The sequence below is a fragment of the Amphiura filiformis genome, chromosome 1 (genome assembly GCF_039555335.1).
Source record: "Amphiura filiformis chromosome 1, Afil_fr2py, whole genome shotgun sequence".
Lineage (NCBI taxonomy): Eukaryota > Metazoa > Echinodermata > Ophiuroidea > Amphilepidida > Amphiuridae > Amphiura > Amphiura filiformis.
This window is the reverse complement of record NC_092628.1, coordinates 94,807,022-94,825,089: the sequence shown is the minus strand read 5'-3', so window position 1 is coordinate 94,825,089 and position 18,068 is coordinate 94,807,022. Positions and strand designations below refer to the sequence as shown.

The 18,068-nt window shown below is 37.3% G+C and overlaps 1 protein-coding gene across 1 annotated transcript; it reads right to left on the bottom strand.

Annotated features, from left to right (window-relative positions):
* Positions 1-1,206: 1,206 nt before the first annotated feature.
* LOC140158476 (ubiquitin recognition factor in ER-associated degradation protein 1-like) lies at positions 1,207-16,318 on the bottom strand. The gene is made up of 12 exons (XM_072181575.1): positions 16,203-16,318; positions 14,253-14,370; positions 13,688-13,720; positions 13,264-13,385; positions 10,807-10,937; positions 9,739-9,811; positions 9,195-9,263; positions 7,760-7,828; positions 6,403-6,459; positions 4,207-4,298; positions 3,615-3,699; positions 1,207-3,048 (listed from the first exon to the last, which is right to left on the bottom strand). Exons 1-12 carry the CDS (start codon positions 16,203-16,205, stop codon positions 2,983-2,985), a joined length of 918 nt encoding a protein of 305 aa, XP_072037676.1. The 5' UTR covers positions 16,206-16,318; the 3' UTR covers positions 1,207-2,982.
* Positions 16,319-18,068: the final 1,750 nt, after the last annotated feature.

Below are 18,068 nucleotides of genomic sequence, written 5' to 3'. Positions count from 1 at the left end.
TTATGCATTTTGATTTTTGTAAAACACATTTTCTAATTAACACAAAATATGAGCAAACTTACAGCCTATACTCCAAATTTTGAAGGCTTACGACTTGTGGCAGGTCTTTAAATATTGATTGTGACTCAAATTGTAAGAAACCATGCAAAACTGCACATTTTTTGAACATTTCCCCTCAAATTGCAAATTACAATTTGACTTTTCTTGACAAAAACTAAAGGATTAAGATTTAGCTATGTTGCATTTGGCAAAACAGGATTTATTTTTTAATTAAAAAAAAAATGCTATTTTTCAGGAACTGGGAGCAAGTCGACCACAACATACACATCATTTCCAATAACCTTTCCACAGATACCAGATAGTCATAACAGTTGTTGTTTTTGTCATTTTATTAGCATCTGCTATCAAGCTCACATATAACAAGACAAAATCCTGTCCTTTTCAAAACATGACCGCAACAGGCATGGGCCGGGGCAAAAATAAATCTATAAAGTACATCATTTCTAAAAACTAAGGGTCAAGCCAATAATAAATAAATGATTTGAGCTGGATCTAATGAAAGGAGGTTTATATCATGGCTGACACATTAAGGTAGTTTTTTGCATAAGTTTCATGAAATCTCAGAGAGCCCATTTAACATTTTTGCACATTGACAACATACTCAAAATCTCAGGTCACAGAAAACAGTAATTTTTATTTTGTTTATTTTCTTGCGACAAATAACTCAGGTTTGACCGCAGTATTTATGTGAAATCAGAAGAGAATTTCTGGTTTTGACACATGGAGCCAGAAATTTGACTTGGATGTTTATTGCATTGACCTTCAGTAACAGTGCTATAGTCACCCTGATGTTTTAGCCCATTTTTGTCAAAGCTTCCCCTTGAAATTTGCCTTTCCCCCTTCCCTATTCAGACAAAGTCCTGGTTATATGCATATGATATAAACTTACATGTAATATTACTAATAAACTACTTCTGCAGGGGCATGTGATAATTCAGTGTCAATAGAATAATAGAACATAAATCAAAAGACAGCCCATGGTTTGGGAAATGTGTGCAAAGTACCCAAGAAATTAGTAGTTTTACATCACAGTACAGTGGTCATCCAAAGTTGTCCATTTTGAAATCGGGTAACTTTTGACCTTTGTGTGTCATAAAGTCCAGTTACTGGCCCAGAGGTCAAATATCCCCTACTTTGACCCTGGGTTCTGTATACCAGTCTAGTGTGGAGGCCATTACTACTAGCCAACATGAAGAAGCTACTTTCCCTTAAACCTCCGTCCCCAATGGTCCCAGAGTACCAACCACCTCATGTTTTGTGTCTTCTCTCATTTTCTCATGTCTTCCTTGACGACTATAAGTCCTGCTAGATTATAGCAACAACATAAACGACTACAAATCTTTTCACTTTTTCTCTCCCCATTAAGAAACAAACCAAAAGATTGACCAAGTCCTAAAACATAACTACTTTTGTTTTATAGCCAACCCCTCCCTCCCTGTCTGTAATGAAACAGGAAATTGGTCAAAATAACTTCCAATAATAATTGATATGAGAAAGGTAATCAACATTTTTAACCCCTTCTCTTTGTAACAAAACTAGTTTCGTTCATAGGATTTCATTTGGTTTGTTCCCTCATCTATAACAATCCATAAAACACATTACAGTATCTTACATGTGCACAGACATTTTATACACAAATATACAAGTTGTACTTATACTAGGATTTGGTCCATTATTTAAGTCATAACCTGGATATGGTCTCTGTGCCAGAAATGTATTTGCGTATTTGGAAAAGCTTTGCATGAAATTCTTGATTTTTACAGAAAGAATCAAACTTTAAAAATCAAAATCAATTTTAGAAAAAAAGACTCTTTTTGCCAAAAATAACACATAATTCATAAACAAAGATTTTTTTCCACCAAATGCGACCCCTAAACAACTAAGAACCAAAATATGATTTACAAACAGGTTTACCTGTTCAAATAGCTAGAGTAGAAAACACCCATTTTTCTTGCAATAAACTTCTGAAGACCATTAAATGTGTGTTCTATGTGCTTCCACACACAAAAACCACTCCTTTTCATTCATTTTTTGGTCATGTGTGTACACCTAAAAGCCAAGTGCCTCCTCCCCTGGTATCATGCAATCCAATGTACTTTTTGACAACATTAACTACAAGTTGAGAGATGTAATGGGAAAGAATAATTGAAATTTACTGACAAACAAATAAGACTATCAAACAAATACACAAATGCTGAAGTAAACTGGAGAGGAAATATGACACATATGTATCTCAACCAAAGAGGTTAGACAAGCAGAGTACTAACTCCATACAGCCTTGTGTGTAATGCTATGGGGAATCTGCCATATTGGATTATCAGGCATGTGATTTTCAGGCAAAGCCCCAAAATTGAATAGCATGAAAAGTATGACAATTACAAGGGTTTGCACATTAAGTGCGTAGGGCACACTATTGGAATCAAAATCAATTAGCCGGATACATGGTTAATCCAGTGCACTATTTACCTTCCAATGACCGACTCTCAAACATGGGCAGAGTCTTAACTCTCTTAGTCTATCCTCTTTGACCTTGATCAAACATAGAATAAAGCAACATGGGCTATTCTAGTTGAAATCCATACACCTCCTATGGAAGACATGACACTGATCTCCCATGCATGGGTGAAGATTTCAAATGGAGTCACCCATTCAGATAACCATATTTGAAATTTACACTATGTGTGGAAGATTAAGATGGTGTCTTCCATACGGGTGTATGGATTTCAACTGGAATAGCCCAATACTTCAGCTTTGAAAATATTTAATCTCTTGAATGAAATACTTGTTTCAGAGCAAAATGCTATAATGTATAAAATTGTATTATATATTAAGAAACTTTTGCACAGTAAGCCTAAAGGCAATATGCCTTTAAGTATTTCCTAACAGTATGTACAATTAAATAGGATAGGAACTATACAGTTGTCACTTCTTTTTTTGCCGTAATGTTTGTCCAGAACCAGAGAAAGCTTCAAACTTGTCAGCAGGATCCTAAAATGGAGAGAAAAAAGTGTAAAGAAAGAGGTCAAGTGTATAAATAAACATTCATTCATTCAAAACTCATAGACTGAAAACATTCTAGATAATTTACAAAAAGGCATTGCACAAATACAAGCAGTCCCAAATAGACTCAAAACATCACATATTGTTTTCATAATCATGAGCAGTGCAGTGATATTGCACCAGGACTATTCGCAAGATAATAACAAAACAAGTGATAGGTATGACAGGTTGTGGAATCAAACTTGAGACCTGTCCCTCTGTCATCTTAGACTGTCCTACATGGCTGCCATTTCAATTGGTATGCAGTTCTGGTTGGTTTATTCGATAGAGTCTATACCCAATAATAGTATTCAACTTATTTTGTATTATATATATTCTTTCGTAATTGAGAAATTTGACCCGGTCCAAAAGGAGCCGATTTGACTAAATATTTCACTCTTTCCCCTCCTTTTGTCACCAAAACTTATTTTACTGCCCCACCCAGGGCCCCTACATGTACCTCCTGCTAATTACAGCCCTACTAGCTCACTAAGAGTACACCAATGTGTTCTTACCATAGTATTGCCATTTGCTACCACTGGTTTGATACTCCTAATGAATGTGATTGTGCCCTTCTTGTGCTCATAGTTTGGAATACCTCTGTAACAAAAATGCACATCATAATATTAATAGAGTTTCACAGATGCGATCGGAAATGTTTGCGAGTAGAAACTTTGCTTGTGTGAATTAGTTTAACTTTACCTGTAATCATAATATTCCTAGTTGTTTTTATACCAAAATTGTGATGCCATTTACTGAGGAAGTACAGAACTTCATTTGTATGAGACCAAATTTTAACCAATAGTCTTACATAATGGTATTTTACAAGATGACCTCATATGACCTTTGACCTCAGTATATGACCTTGAACACTACCAATATACACAAAGGTTGTTCATATGAGCCTTACATAATTGTTGACACACAGACTGACTGACACACCCCGACCGACTAACTGACAGATACGCAGACTGACTGACATACAACTTGTGATGCCATATGGGATTTTCCTTTGGACTACATAATAATGACATTATATAAATGGTAATTTCTGGAGGAGAGGACCAGATGGATTAACTTTACTTTTCCACATTGTATGTACATTACCTTTTTGGCAAATCTGAACTGAGAGGAACAGGTTTAGCATCCACATTCTTCTTCTGTTTACCATCTAGCCTGTAACCTGCACCCTGGAAATACTGAGAAGGAGAGTAAACCACATAAAGATCATTATCATAACTAGAGCTATACCCGTATGCGTAAATGATTATTAAGCTATGGCGGTATCTTGCTATAAAAATGGTATAGGCCTAATGCTATTGGGACTTTTATTGAGACCGATTCCTCCAATTTATTGTACCAAGTTTAAGCCCAATCCAGCTGATAGGATACTGTTTCACCCCATATGACCTTTGACCGCAGATGACCTGTTGGATGACCTGTGACCTCAGATGACATTACTTAATTACGGGTAGTTAATTAAATTAATTAATTTATATATTTACTTGTTTTACTGACTACTCTTTCTTTCTTCCTTCAAAACCCACAGTGGAAGACATTGCCTTAATATAGATTTTACCAAGTTCAAGTATATACATGTATCAGAATGCATCAGAGCTATTTATAGAACACAGGCAGCAAGTGCAATTGTTTATACCACTAGTGCACCTGTAGCTGTGAGAGCCCTGATGCTGTGAGAGCACTGGCATGATAGCGATACTGTTTGACCCAGATGACCTATGACCTCGGTGTAATTGTTTTCATGCCCCCCTCATACAAAGGATTCCACCTATCAAGTTTAAGCCCAATAGGGCAAAGTTTAAATTTAGCCCCTACGTGACCTTTGACCTTGGTTGACCTCAATTTTGTTTTATGATATATTCCCCTCGCATCAAGGATTCCACCCACCAAGTTTGAGCCCGATAGGACAAAGTTTGAAATCCATGACCTTTGACCTGTGACCTCGGATGACCTCCATATAATGTTTTTCATGCTCCCCTCATATGAAGGTTTCGACCCACCAAGTTTGAGCCCGATCGGACAAAGTTTGAAATTTGACCCCTCCGTAATGACCTTTGACCTCGATCGACCTCGATTTTATTTCACGCATTATATTCCCCTCGCATCAAGGATGCCACCCACCAAGTTTGGGCCCGATCGGACAAAGTTTGAAATTTTGACCTTTGACCTTGACCTCCGATGACCTTCAAAACCACATGGCCAACATGCTTTTCCCGATACCTATCTATATGCAAAATTTCAGCGCGATGCGTCGAAGCACGGCGAAACGCATAGCCGGACAGACAGATAGACAGACAGACAGAGACCGCCTATTATTTTATTAGTATAGATGGTCACTGACTTGGGCACTGTGGTTTTTTTGATAATTCACATTTTCGCGGATTTTGAGCCCAATTCTTGACCGATCGCAACCAAATGTGATCCCCGCATTCGACCGAAAGTAGCTTAGGACACTCCCCATATTTTCCTTGATCTCCCATATGAATTACAGCCCAAATCGGACCAAGTTTAAAATTTGACCTTTAACCTTCGACCGAAGGTAGCTTACGACACTCCCCGTATTTTTCTGCATCCCCTGTGCGAATTTGGCGAGGCTCGGATCAAAACTGACGGAGCCTTTAGCACACACACATACATACATACACGCATACAACATTAGGCAAATTATAGTAAGATGTACACATAGATTATTAAACACAAAGATTAGAATGTTCCATGCCTGTGCCCTCTAAGCTGACACCAGTACAGAGCTCATTTGAGCATGGAGCAGTCAACATGTCAGCGTTTACGTGCGGACTCTCTTTTGTGTACGCACACGCTATTTACACTATTTTTGAGTTCACTTATGCACCCCACACTTATCGCCGACCCCCATAGGCAACATGCCTACCTTCAGCGGTATGACTTAATTATTGACTTTTATTTCATCTTGGAATACTGAAAATAAACACAAGCTGAACAAATTTTAATGTTTATGTGCGCTGGCTGCTCTGGGTAAAGATTAAAATTTGTTCATCCTTTCAACCCAGAGAACTATACCATTCAGCAAATTACTTCATTGGTGTCCGTCTGCCCTGTCTGATTATCGTGTAAAAAGAACAAGGTCATACGTTGCTACGCAGCTTGACCAGCGAATAAGGTGCCGATGTGATAATGATGTGATTCAATTAGCAAATCAGAATCCCACTTCCCTATACGCCATAAACTGCACCAAATTTACAGACCGCTGAAGTTCTCTGCTGAAAACTATTAAGTATAATAATTTCAAAAACACAAGCTTACCATGAATTGATTTGTGTCTATATACTGTGAGTAGTCAGCATCGTCTACTTGCATGCTCTGTGGAAAGAAGGTGACAGATGAGTTCATTGTTATTACTTTGGTATGATTAATTTATGGATTACAATGGTCCTTGTATTGTACAGGTGATAAGCGAGTTTTAGTCCACAGGCACAACCACAGTTTTAGACATTACTCCATATGCCAAAGTACAGGAATTGGTAAGGAGCGAGTATTATCCTACATATGGAGATTTGGTCAGACGATTCATAACCTAGGGTACAAGCAGGGGGTTGACAGTGATTTGCAGATCCTCCAAATTTCGCCAAATTTGCACGCTACGGTATGCTGTACAAAAGTTGCTGCGAACCACAAAATTTGACACACGTATGGAGGCCGCCATGGGGTGCTAACGGGTGCTAACACTACCATGGCTACGCGTACAGTACGCGTTCCAAACTGTCAATCATCGGGGGTCAATCACCTCGAGCTTGACAATGATTATCTAAATGGACTATCGCCAAGTCTTACGTGTTGGCGCGAAATTAAGGTTAATTTTCATGATTGAAACAGTATTTTTCTTGTATAAATATTGGCCTGGATAGTGGGATTGTTGGTCGATTTGATGTATTATTAAATTAAGTTCTTGGATGCGCTAATAATATTATTAAAAGTATTAAAAACAGCTGTCCAACATTTGAAAAAAATGCACAGTAGCAGGCTTGATAAAGTCTAACCGTGGATGCAGCAAGCCGCGATTTTACGGGTAATTTTCATTACTTAATCACGGAGCACGGACGCGATGCAGCCGGTAGAAAGCGCTGTAGTGTTCCAGGCCTACGCGATGGCAAGTTAATGGCGGCTTCCATAGTTTTATTACTTTTTATATAGAGTGACACTTCCCAATCTTATTTACTCCCTGCTACAAGTACCTGTTTGCATATGAGCTGTACATACATGTACTACAAATCTGGGATTTGAACTACTTTCATTAAACGTATGTAAAATTTAATCTTCCCAAGAAGTCATACTACAAATCTGGTTGAAAGCCTTGAATACAGCTTGCTGATGTTTGAAAAAGACATATTAATTTGTACCAGTCAAGGACGTTCTGTTATATAATATTTTGCAGTAAACCTTTGACAAGTGCGTACTACCGTGATGTTGCAAAGTCAGAGCTAACAACGTGTGCGGCGCAATGTTCATTCATAATTTTCACTTGGCAACAGCAGATCGCCTCAGCAGCCAATCAGAGACAAGTGTGTTTCAACGTAGTAAATATGTGATGTACGCTTAAAATACGCTCTCATCAAAGGTTTACTGCAAAATATTATAGTGTTTAGTTAGTGAATAAGCCTACCTCTGGTTCTTGCTCTTGTGGCCTAGGCCTTCCTGGTTCCACATATCCTACTGGTGGTGCAAACTCGACCTGTAATGACAACACATTCATAGTTTACACAGTTTTAACAAAATATGTAAACACAGAGTTACATTTCCAGCAAAATCCATTTTAGGATTTCTTCTTACCAATTACTTAGCTTCGTTAGAAATTTAAGAAAAATATTTGCACCAAAAAGGATCCCTTCACTTTCCAGTTCCCGACTTCTTTCCTCTAACATTAATGTATGGTAATAATAAACATGCATTTAGTATCACCTTTGACCTGGACAGGATACTTCCACACTGGATACTTTGTACTGAAAAGTTTGTCCTACGTTATCACTTTTTGTACATAGCAATGATCTTGAAATAAGGCAGGTCCCTCTTGACCCAATACCATTGAAAATCACAAAGGGCCTCCAGAACACATCCTGTTTGACTGACACCTGTCCTCTAAATTAAGCCCTTCAAACTTTCACTTTCATCAACCCTTCCCCCCTTATTCTGACATTCCTGATATTACTGTTAATACTCTGAAGTTTCTACTTAGTGCAATTTCAGTTCCAATTTCTGCAAGGCCAGAATGTTTGGTACCAAAGACTCAAACCTGTAGAGTTGACTAGCTGCTTTATGTAAAATGCATTCTTTGTGGAGCATATTGTAAGACATTGATATTCTGTATTGCATTCATTCCTCATGCAATAACCCCAAGTTGTTATTTTGACATTGGGCTCTTCGGTTGAAATCCATAAATCCACTATGGAAGACTTTACCCTAGTCTTCCACATAGGGAGCGTGAATTGAAATTTACACTCCCAATCCACTATGGAAGACTTTACCCTAGTCTTCCACATAGGGAGCGTGAATTGAAATTTACACTCCCTGTATGGAAGATTAAGGTCATATCTTCCATAGGGTGTACGGATTTCAACTGGAATAGCCCAATGGTGGCAGGTACTGTACACATAAGACATTCTGGCATGCACTCACACAACTAAAAAAGATTTTGGCTGATTTCCAGCCATGCTTACAGCTAGAGCATATGATAATCAGAATTGGCATGGATTTATAAACTGCACACAAAAAGCATCTGTTCACTTAGAAAGCAAGCCCATAATTTTAAAACGAAATAATAATTGGTAAACATGTTATAGTTTTTTTGTTTCAGTTTTCAGAAGAACTTTTGTTTCAGGTCTTCTTTAGAATTTGACCAACACCCATTCAAATCATTGCAACTTTGCTTGTGGAGGTCACAGTAGATTGTTAAAAGAGGTATCAAAATGTGCAGAATAATAAGATATTGCATAAACATTAAACATAAATATACCCAATTATAGTTTTGTTTTAAAATTATGGGCTCTTTTACAAGTATAAATATACTTTCGTGTGAGGTGTACAAGCAAGATAATACTTACATTCATATCACATTCTATAATACACACAGCATCAGAAGGCTTGGTTTCTAATACCTGTAATTCGTATATCTGTAAACAACATTTGAATTATACAAGCTTACTTTATATTCCAAACGATAGCACAGTGCTAGTTTTTCACAAGATATTACTTTGTAAAATAACTGAATAATAGCTGAGAATATTTCGTGGGAACTTTGGACCATTTTCAAAAATTGGTGATTTTTGTGAAAATTTCAAAGATAAAGTTGAATTCCTTTCATCAATCCTTTCCCAAAAATATAGTGAAAATGCAGTAAATTTTCCACCAAAACAATCCTGCATGCATAGAGAACAATGGTCTTATTCTTTAATTAATATTACTTTAGCACGTTATTTCTTATATTATATGCCGAGTCTATTTTAAAGTCAAGTGACCACATTAAAATTGTATTTTCAAAATTTTTATACAAACTCTTTGCCATCAATAAAGTTAAAATTGTATGTTCTTGAGGTAAATTCACTTTTTCATCGAAAATTCAAAATCAATTTGATTTGATCTACTTACCCTATCGTTATACTTTATTGCAATCATGTCATTCTTGGTTAGACACGCAAATCCACGCAGTATATTTTCTAATCTGAGGTAACCAAATTAAGGATCAAAGCAAATATGAAACAGTATTGTAGAGAGTGACATAATAATCGTCTGGATGGCAAACATAGAATAATGTGCACATGTTCAATAATGTTCCATACACCCACCAGTTCCACTTGAGTGAGAACACCCTTCTCACTCAAGTGCATCCAATAGGCATTGTGTGTGTTGATGCCTCAACACCCCTCTCACTCAAGTGAACCAGAGACATTGTGTGTGTTGATGCCTCAACACCCCTCTCACTCAAGGGGGAGTGTGTGTTGATGCCTCAGCATCCCTCTCACTTAAGTGGACCCCAGAGACATTGTGTGTGTTGATGCCTCAACACCCCTCTCACTCAATTGGACCCCAGAGACATTGTGTGTGTTGATGCCTCAACACCCCTGTCACACAAGTGCATCCAATAGGCATTGTGTGTGTTGATGCATCAACACCCCTCTCACTCAAGTGCACCTCATAGACATTGTGTGTGTTGATGCATCAACACCCCTCTCACTCAAGTGGACCCCAGAGACATTGTGTGTGTCGATGCCTCAACACCCCTCTCACTCAAGTGCACCCCAGACATTGTGTGTGCTGATGCCTCAACACCCCTCTCACTCAAGTGCACCCCATAGACATTGTGTGTGTTGATGCATCAACTCCCCTCACTCAAGTGCACCTCGTAGACACTGTGTGTGTTGGTGCCTCATCACCACTCTCACTCAAGTGCACCACATAGACACTGTGCGTGTGTTGGTGCCTCAACACCCCTCTCACTAAGTGCACCCCATAGACATTGTGTGTTGATGCATCAACACCCCTCTCACTCAAGTGGACCCCATAGACATTGTGTGTTGATGCATCAACACCCCTCTCACTCAAGTGCACCCCATAGACACTGTGTGTTGATGCCTCAACACCCAATAAAGTTTAACCGGTTGGTGTTTCAAAACTAAGCATTGACCAGGTACATTAATACAAAATCACAAAGGATACACAGCTTTAGGATTTGAGATGTCTAGAAATTCTGTAGACTGTGGTTGAAACTTTGAGTATGATGCTACTTGTAGACTAGTACTTTCAACTTGTAGTAAATCACCTTCTTGTAACAGTAAATTCTGCATCATCTGTAGAGTGAAGATAAATAATACATGGATTTAGGTAATGTATACATACTATACATAATGTGTGTGTGTCACACAAGTGGTACATGTGTGTCTGCCTGCATGGTAAACTTATAAAGGGTAGCTATCAAAGATGACACATTTGCAAATTAGGTATTTTTAGGGTATCAAAAAATACTTGATTTAAGAAGTATGCACGAGGGGGGATGCATGTATAACCTTCATTCTCAAGCCCTACCCTCACAATTGTCTAAAACAGAATTGCATAATACTTATATCTGTCAACTTTGAATGCAGAGCTGCCAACATTTGAATCTTGAAAAAAGGGAGATTTCCTGTTGCAATCAGGGAGATTTGTAAAAATGTGTACATCTTAATGGATGAAACCATTTCCTTTTCAGGAGATGACCAAAATTAAGGGTTCTGAAGGTTTAAAAGTAGGGAGTCTCCTGCGAAAAGAGGGAGAGTTGGCAGCTCTGTGAATGTGATACAAGAACAAGCCTGGAAACAAGCAGGCGCCGAGCGATTTTTACCCTACGGTTACTGAGTTTTAACGCCTGGATCCAACCAAAATTACACGCCCAGGCGCCAGAGAAAATCTGTATTTTGCGCCCGGTATCAGTGCTCAGGAAATGGCCCAGTAAAACCGTCAGGCAAGTTCATTTCGCTCAAAATATTGGCCATTTCAATGTATTTTCAACAAAATGCAGTGCCAAATCTTATCTTTTACCTAATATTTCACCAATTTTCCTTGATATTAAAAAAAAATAAAAAAAAAAAAAAAAAAAAAAAAAAAAAAAAAAAATAAAAAAAAAAAATAATAAAAAAAAAAAATAAAAAAAAAATTAAAATTAAAAATAAAATAAAATAAAATAAAATAAAATAAAATAAAATAAAATAAAATAAAATAAAATAAAATAAAATAAATAATTTAAAAAAATTAAAAAAATAATAAAATAAGACTCAACTGGTCTGTTCAGATATATAATAACATTCATTGTATAACTTGTTATTTGTTAACTTGTGACAATAATTAATAATATAATAAGTTAAATAACAAATAACATGGATCTAAAAGTCTCAGGTGAGCATCGAAAGCTGTAGAAATAACAAAAATAAGCATTTTGATACTTTAAGAAAAATGACTCCTGGCTCTTCAAAAATGGCTCCTGGTTCACTAGAAAATTACAGGACCAGGAGCCGCTTTTCCAAATGTTTGGCTCCTGGTTCAGACCGACTTATTTCCAGGCCTGTACAAGAATAAATAATATGTGATGCAATCAAGCAAAATCAGTCGGAACTTCAAAATATTGATTTTGAGATATAGCCAAACAAAGGAAATATTTCCCTTTGTTTCCTGTTGTATTGGAAACTCTTTGATTGCTCATATCTTTGGAACTGGTTTTTCAATTTCAATTGGGTTTACTGCAAAATCCAAATTGCAAATGCTTTTAACTATCCTATAAGAAGCTGAAAATTTAATATTTCTGAATAACGACTGATTTTGCTTGATCGCATCACATATGAAGGTTTTTCATTGCTTTAGAGTGGCAAAATAAAAAATATTTTAATCATGCTTGAGACAGTACAACGTAACAAACTGCACAATTCAACAAATTATGTGCTGTGTTGGCCTCTCCCAGGGTTGTACCCCAGGGGGGCCACTTATAAGCTTTTATGTGTTGTCATCATCAAGCAGACCCTCAAATTTAACACCCTAAACACGGATCTCGAGCATGTGAAAATACCTACCCTAATCACTGACCTTCTTGTAAAAAAGGAGGCTTTTCACTGACCACTTATATTTAGGCACTCTTTTCACCGACCACCATAAAAAGGTACCCTTTTCACTGACCAGAAATGCCAGAAAAGGTGGTCAATAAACCGGCCCTTCATGTCCTCCAAATCCATACCTTCAATCGCTGACCTCATGTCCGTGAAATCCATACCCTAAACGCTGACCTGTGTTGAAATGTATACCCTTTTTCCCAAAATAGCATGAAATAGCTACCCTATTCGCGGCCCGCGACTATGCGTGAAAAAAAAGTACCCTTTCCCGTGGATTTCTGCTCGGTGATGACAACACATATGTATTGAGTGGCCCCCCCGGGGGTTGTACTACTACATGTAAGTCACACAATGCTAGTTGCAAGCATCAATACAAAAGGTGCAGAATTAGAAAATATTGCACAGAAATAAACTGTCAAGTATTAAAACAGACATATGGTATATAGATAAAAGCTTCATATTATAGAATAATTTCCACATGATTGTTAAGGAAAACACTCAACTGATTACATATCCTGTGAAGCCCAAACCCCAAACTTACCCAGTATGGCAGGTATACTTTGCCTTCATCTGCTACAAATTCTAATACACCACAATGGCTCATTCTGTCTGTCTTCTTGTTTGTTAGTTTAAACAGCATAGGATAGACAATGTTAAGGCGAGCTGAAAGAAAAGTTATTTGGCATGTTAGAAAAAGCACACCAGGTGGACATAATTATTTTCACATAGGCCAATTAAACTTTACCAGAATTTCTTGGTCCTGTTTGAAAAAAGCTCTTTCCAGAAGCACAGATGTACTTTTAAAACAAATAGTCCTTTGCAACAGAATTTCAAAAATTACAATATGAAGTTTTTTATGCATTTTAGAAAGCTCTTATCATAATGAATTTTTGATAATTTGAACCCAATTTTTTAAATGCATGCCTATATATACAATTCATGTCTTTGCACAATATAATACTTACTGAGTTGATCTAAGGCTGAAGGTGGCATGATAACTGTAAAGAAAAATAAACCAGATACACATTTTAGCAGATTCTGTCCGAGTGGGGTCAAAGTGGGTGGCATGGTGACTTTCAGGGCAAAAAATATTGATGAAAATTGTCAAAAATGGTAAACAAAGGCCTAAAAACTAAACATTTCCAGAGGCCAGAGGGGTGGGTGGCTGGGTGCAGCTGCCACCCCTCCTTGGCTGCACATAAGAGATATACATCAACTTTTGAACACATTTTAAGATATACATGTACACCAACTAAAATGATAATCACAGTCTTGTTTCTTGTAGTCAGCTGAGAAAGTCAGGACTGAGAATGTTCAGGATTTTTTTAATGCTTAATGAAAAAAACTTATGAATTTTAATCAAAAATCATTATCTATTTAATCATTATTTGAATGTCTTTCAGACAACTTCATGGCTGACTTCAAACCTTGAAATTGTCTCCTGATTATCAGTGGAACAGTAGGGTTGTAAACCAAAATATATGAACTGGTTAAAGGGAGAATCTTGTCCTTCTTTGAATGTCAACTTACTTTTCCCTCCTCTATCAACATCTTGCCTGTCAGTGCCAGCCAACATAGACACAGAATAACATCTGTACTGAGTTTTGAACTGGTTGGGAAACTGCCCACCGAATGCTCCAAAACCAAACTGGAAAAATGTAATAAGTGGAAAAATTACATGATTACATTCATGGTTGCATATTGTATCATGACAAAAAGATGCCAATGTGGACCATGCACATTATGCAACTTCTGGAAGAACATGTCCTCAATTTAACGTTTGAGATAATTTGTAGTTACTACAACTATGTACATGCTTGATCTAGTTGATGTCTCATGATCGAGAATTGTTATTTTGCCTAGGCTAGGATATCAATTTTTTTATTATTGAAGTTACATGTTGTTTTGAGGAATAACACAGGAAGTTTTGAGTTTTATTTCAACTGGTGTTGTACTAGTAGGAAGGTAAGTGAATTCGCGATGAGGTTTTCTTGTTCAACGATCCGATAGTATCTACGAGACGTAGGCTTATACTAGGCTAAAAAGGTCTTTTTACGCATGTGCGGTGGTCTTCTTTTCTTCCTCCAAATTACTGTCAACTTCATAGATGAAGGCTCAGACACGGTGTTCTTGAAATCATCTAGAAACATTTCATTCGCTGGTATCGTTTCAGGCGGTCTTATTGAAGGTGGTCCAACTGATCTTGCATCGAATGCGTTTGCATGCAACTATAATCAAATTAAGTATTTCTTGGCCAAACTGGAACATGCGCGTTACGTCTATGTAGTGTACTAAGCGTGTACGCAGTGTAAGGCGCGTGCATACTTTCTTCTGTACCGCGCTATGTGCGCGAGTGTTTATCCAAGACTAGCGTTCACAGTGTTCCAGTTTGGCCAAGAAATTCTTAATTTAATTATATAGTTATACATGTATCGTGCGTGTGCAAATTTGAAACTCGAGTTCTTGTGTAACTGTAAGATGATGCATGACATGCATCATTCATTGCATGTTCATACATACTCGCTATATAACAGCATGCGTGATTGGTCGATAGGCGGGCATAAACAACGTTTATGCCCGGCGTTCGATCATAAACAAGCCGTAGCGAGAACTGATGGACGCGCCGCGAGTAGGATATTAGGCGTCTATGTTCGCGAGCTATTTACGCAAACCAAAGCGCGAGTGATGTACGCGATGTTCGCGCGCGTCCAAGCACGATGGACTGAGCAAGTAAACGTTTTCTTACAATTAGCGATGGAGAAACTGTTAAAAAATGATAAGGAACTGGTTGTTTTTAGTTTAAAATGATGGTATTTTTAGTTTTGAAGGAAAATAACAGCAAGCAGAATGTTACGTATGTATGAGCGGGGTTCATTCATATATTTTCATGACTAAGCGTTGTTTATGCCCTCGGGCTAAAGCCCTCGGGCATAAACAATCATTTAGTCATGAAAATATATGAATGAACCCCTAATTATTCATGTATTTCATGATTTTTAAATCAATCATGAAATCATTTCATGATTTTTAAACCTCATGAAATAGACAATCAATCCACATCATCATGTTTTAGTTTTATATGATCATGATGTACATTTATTTATTCATGATGATTGATGTTATCAGCATGCTTAATAATTATGTTATCTGAAACTAATCAACAATATTAGCCATAAGGAATGTAAGAAATGAGTCAATGATGTGTTGTATTTTTAGGGAGCGATCGTTATTTATGGCAGGGGGGAATGGGTAAATTTAGGGGGAACACGAAATTTTTTTGTGATCTTGAGGGGGGAACCTGAAATTTTTAGCTGAACCAGGAGGGGGGATTGTTAAATTTTAAATGGAGAAAATTGGGAAAACAAGGGGGAACGCGAAAATTTTGAGCGGACGCGAGGGGGGAACGTGAAATTTTTTGCCGATATTTTTGCCAAAACACCCATTCCCCCCCCCTGCCGTAAATAACGATCGGTCCCTTACCATCTTTTTAGTGCCGCAGTTCGTGATCTTCAACTGGGGTATATTCTGCAAAGAAATAAATTTCCTGTGTAAAGAAATCAGCTGTTCGCTTGCAATGTTTTTGTTAACTCATTAATTTCCGGTTTTTCTAGACTACCTTAATTTTCCCTAAAATGACATTAATGCTGAACATTTATTATTGCAAAATCCTCTTTCAATCGTCATACATCACTTTCACCATATTGTGAAATACTTAATTTCTATAATTTGTCAAAGAAAATTAGTTTTAGAAGTATTTCATTCAATTTTATCAGGTTATACTTTAGTTGCAAAAACTTTTGAAGGAATAAACACAAGTAAACCATGATCTCTATAAAACGTATTTTAATTGGTGCATATTTCACTAAGAAAATCAGTTTTCAGTATTTGACCAATCGTGAATCGTCTTTTATGAGATGTGATCCTAAGGCACATACCCGCGCCAAACTCAAAACAAGTCGATGTTGTTGTTAAATTGGGATTGAAGAAACACTCAATATTTCTTAATTTTCAGTATGTTTGTGGATGATATTCGAGATCAGTTCTACGACAAAGTATTACACAGTGTAAGTGTGCATATATTTCTTTAACAGTGTATTGAAAGTGAAAACAGACCGGTTTCAAGTAGTAAGCTTACTTAAAATTTAAGCTTTCATTCATTTTTCTGTGAAATTTTTGTCTTCTGATAATATAATGAATGAACTTACATGACTTATATGTGTGGTGATCGGATAAAAACCACAATAGTGTCATGATGAAGCTGCAGTGTAAAAAATGACCTATTTATCAAATTTCTAACAGCAGTGCAGGAAAAAACTGTTAGTGTTGCATGTAATTAGACTGCGGAACTCAGTCCTCAATGATAGTCAGTCATTTATCTTTCTTCTTCTTCTTCTTCTTGGTTGAGTCGGTAGATACAGATTATTAGCTGCAGTTCACCAACTTTTTTGGGTCATGGTCGCGGATATATGGTGCGTGTCTGACGGTGTCTCTATCTAATTGTTCTGTTTGGTTGTACTGTTGAGCGGTTCTTGAAGCTGTCAATTGTGCTTGCCTTGATTGTTTCTTCTCCTGTTGCGTTCCACTCCCTAATTGCTCTTGGAAAATAGCTGTACTTGTATGTGTTGAGTCTTGCATAAATTGGTTTATAATTGCTGCTGTTCTTCTTCCTGGTTCTTGTTTCTTTTATTAGCTCCATATGGTCGTTCTTGTTTATGCCCACCATGTTGTTTGTTATCTTATACATCATTGCTAGTCTTGCTTGCTTCCTTCTATCTTCCAATAAATCCCATCCTAACTCCTGTATCATCTTGGTCACACTACTTCTTTGCTTGAAGTCCCCATGCAAAATCTGGCAGCCTACGCTGCTGCACGGCTTCAAGTTGATTTATTGCTCCATCCTGGTATGGCCCCAGACTGTGCTTGCATATTCGAGTATTGGTCGCACTAAAGCCATATATGCAGTTTCTTTAACTTCCTTGGTGCAGAACCATAGGTTTCTTCTGAGACAACCAAGCACCCTGTTTGCTTTAGAAATTGTGTTTTTCCTCTGTGTATTCCAATTGAGCTTGTTATCAATTTCTATTCCCAGGTATGGGTGCGATGACACTTCTTGCAGTAAAAAAAAAAAAAAAGTATAATCCATATCCGGAGGTTGCATCTTGTTGCTAATTTTCATTATGTAGCATTTTGCTGCATTAAAGGACATTCCCCATCTATTCTGCCATTCTTCAAGCTTTCTCAAGTCATCTTGAAGAGTTTGAAGGTCCTGCTGTGTTTTTTGCTGCTGTGTAGATGACACAGTCATCCATGAACATTCTTGCCTTGTTTGCAAGGTTATCTGGAAGA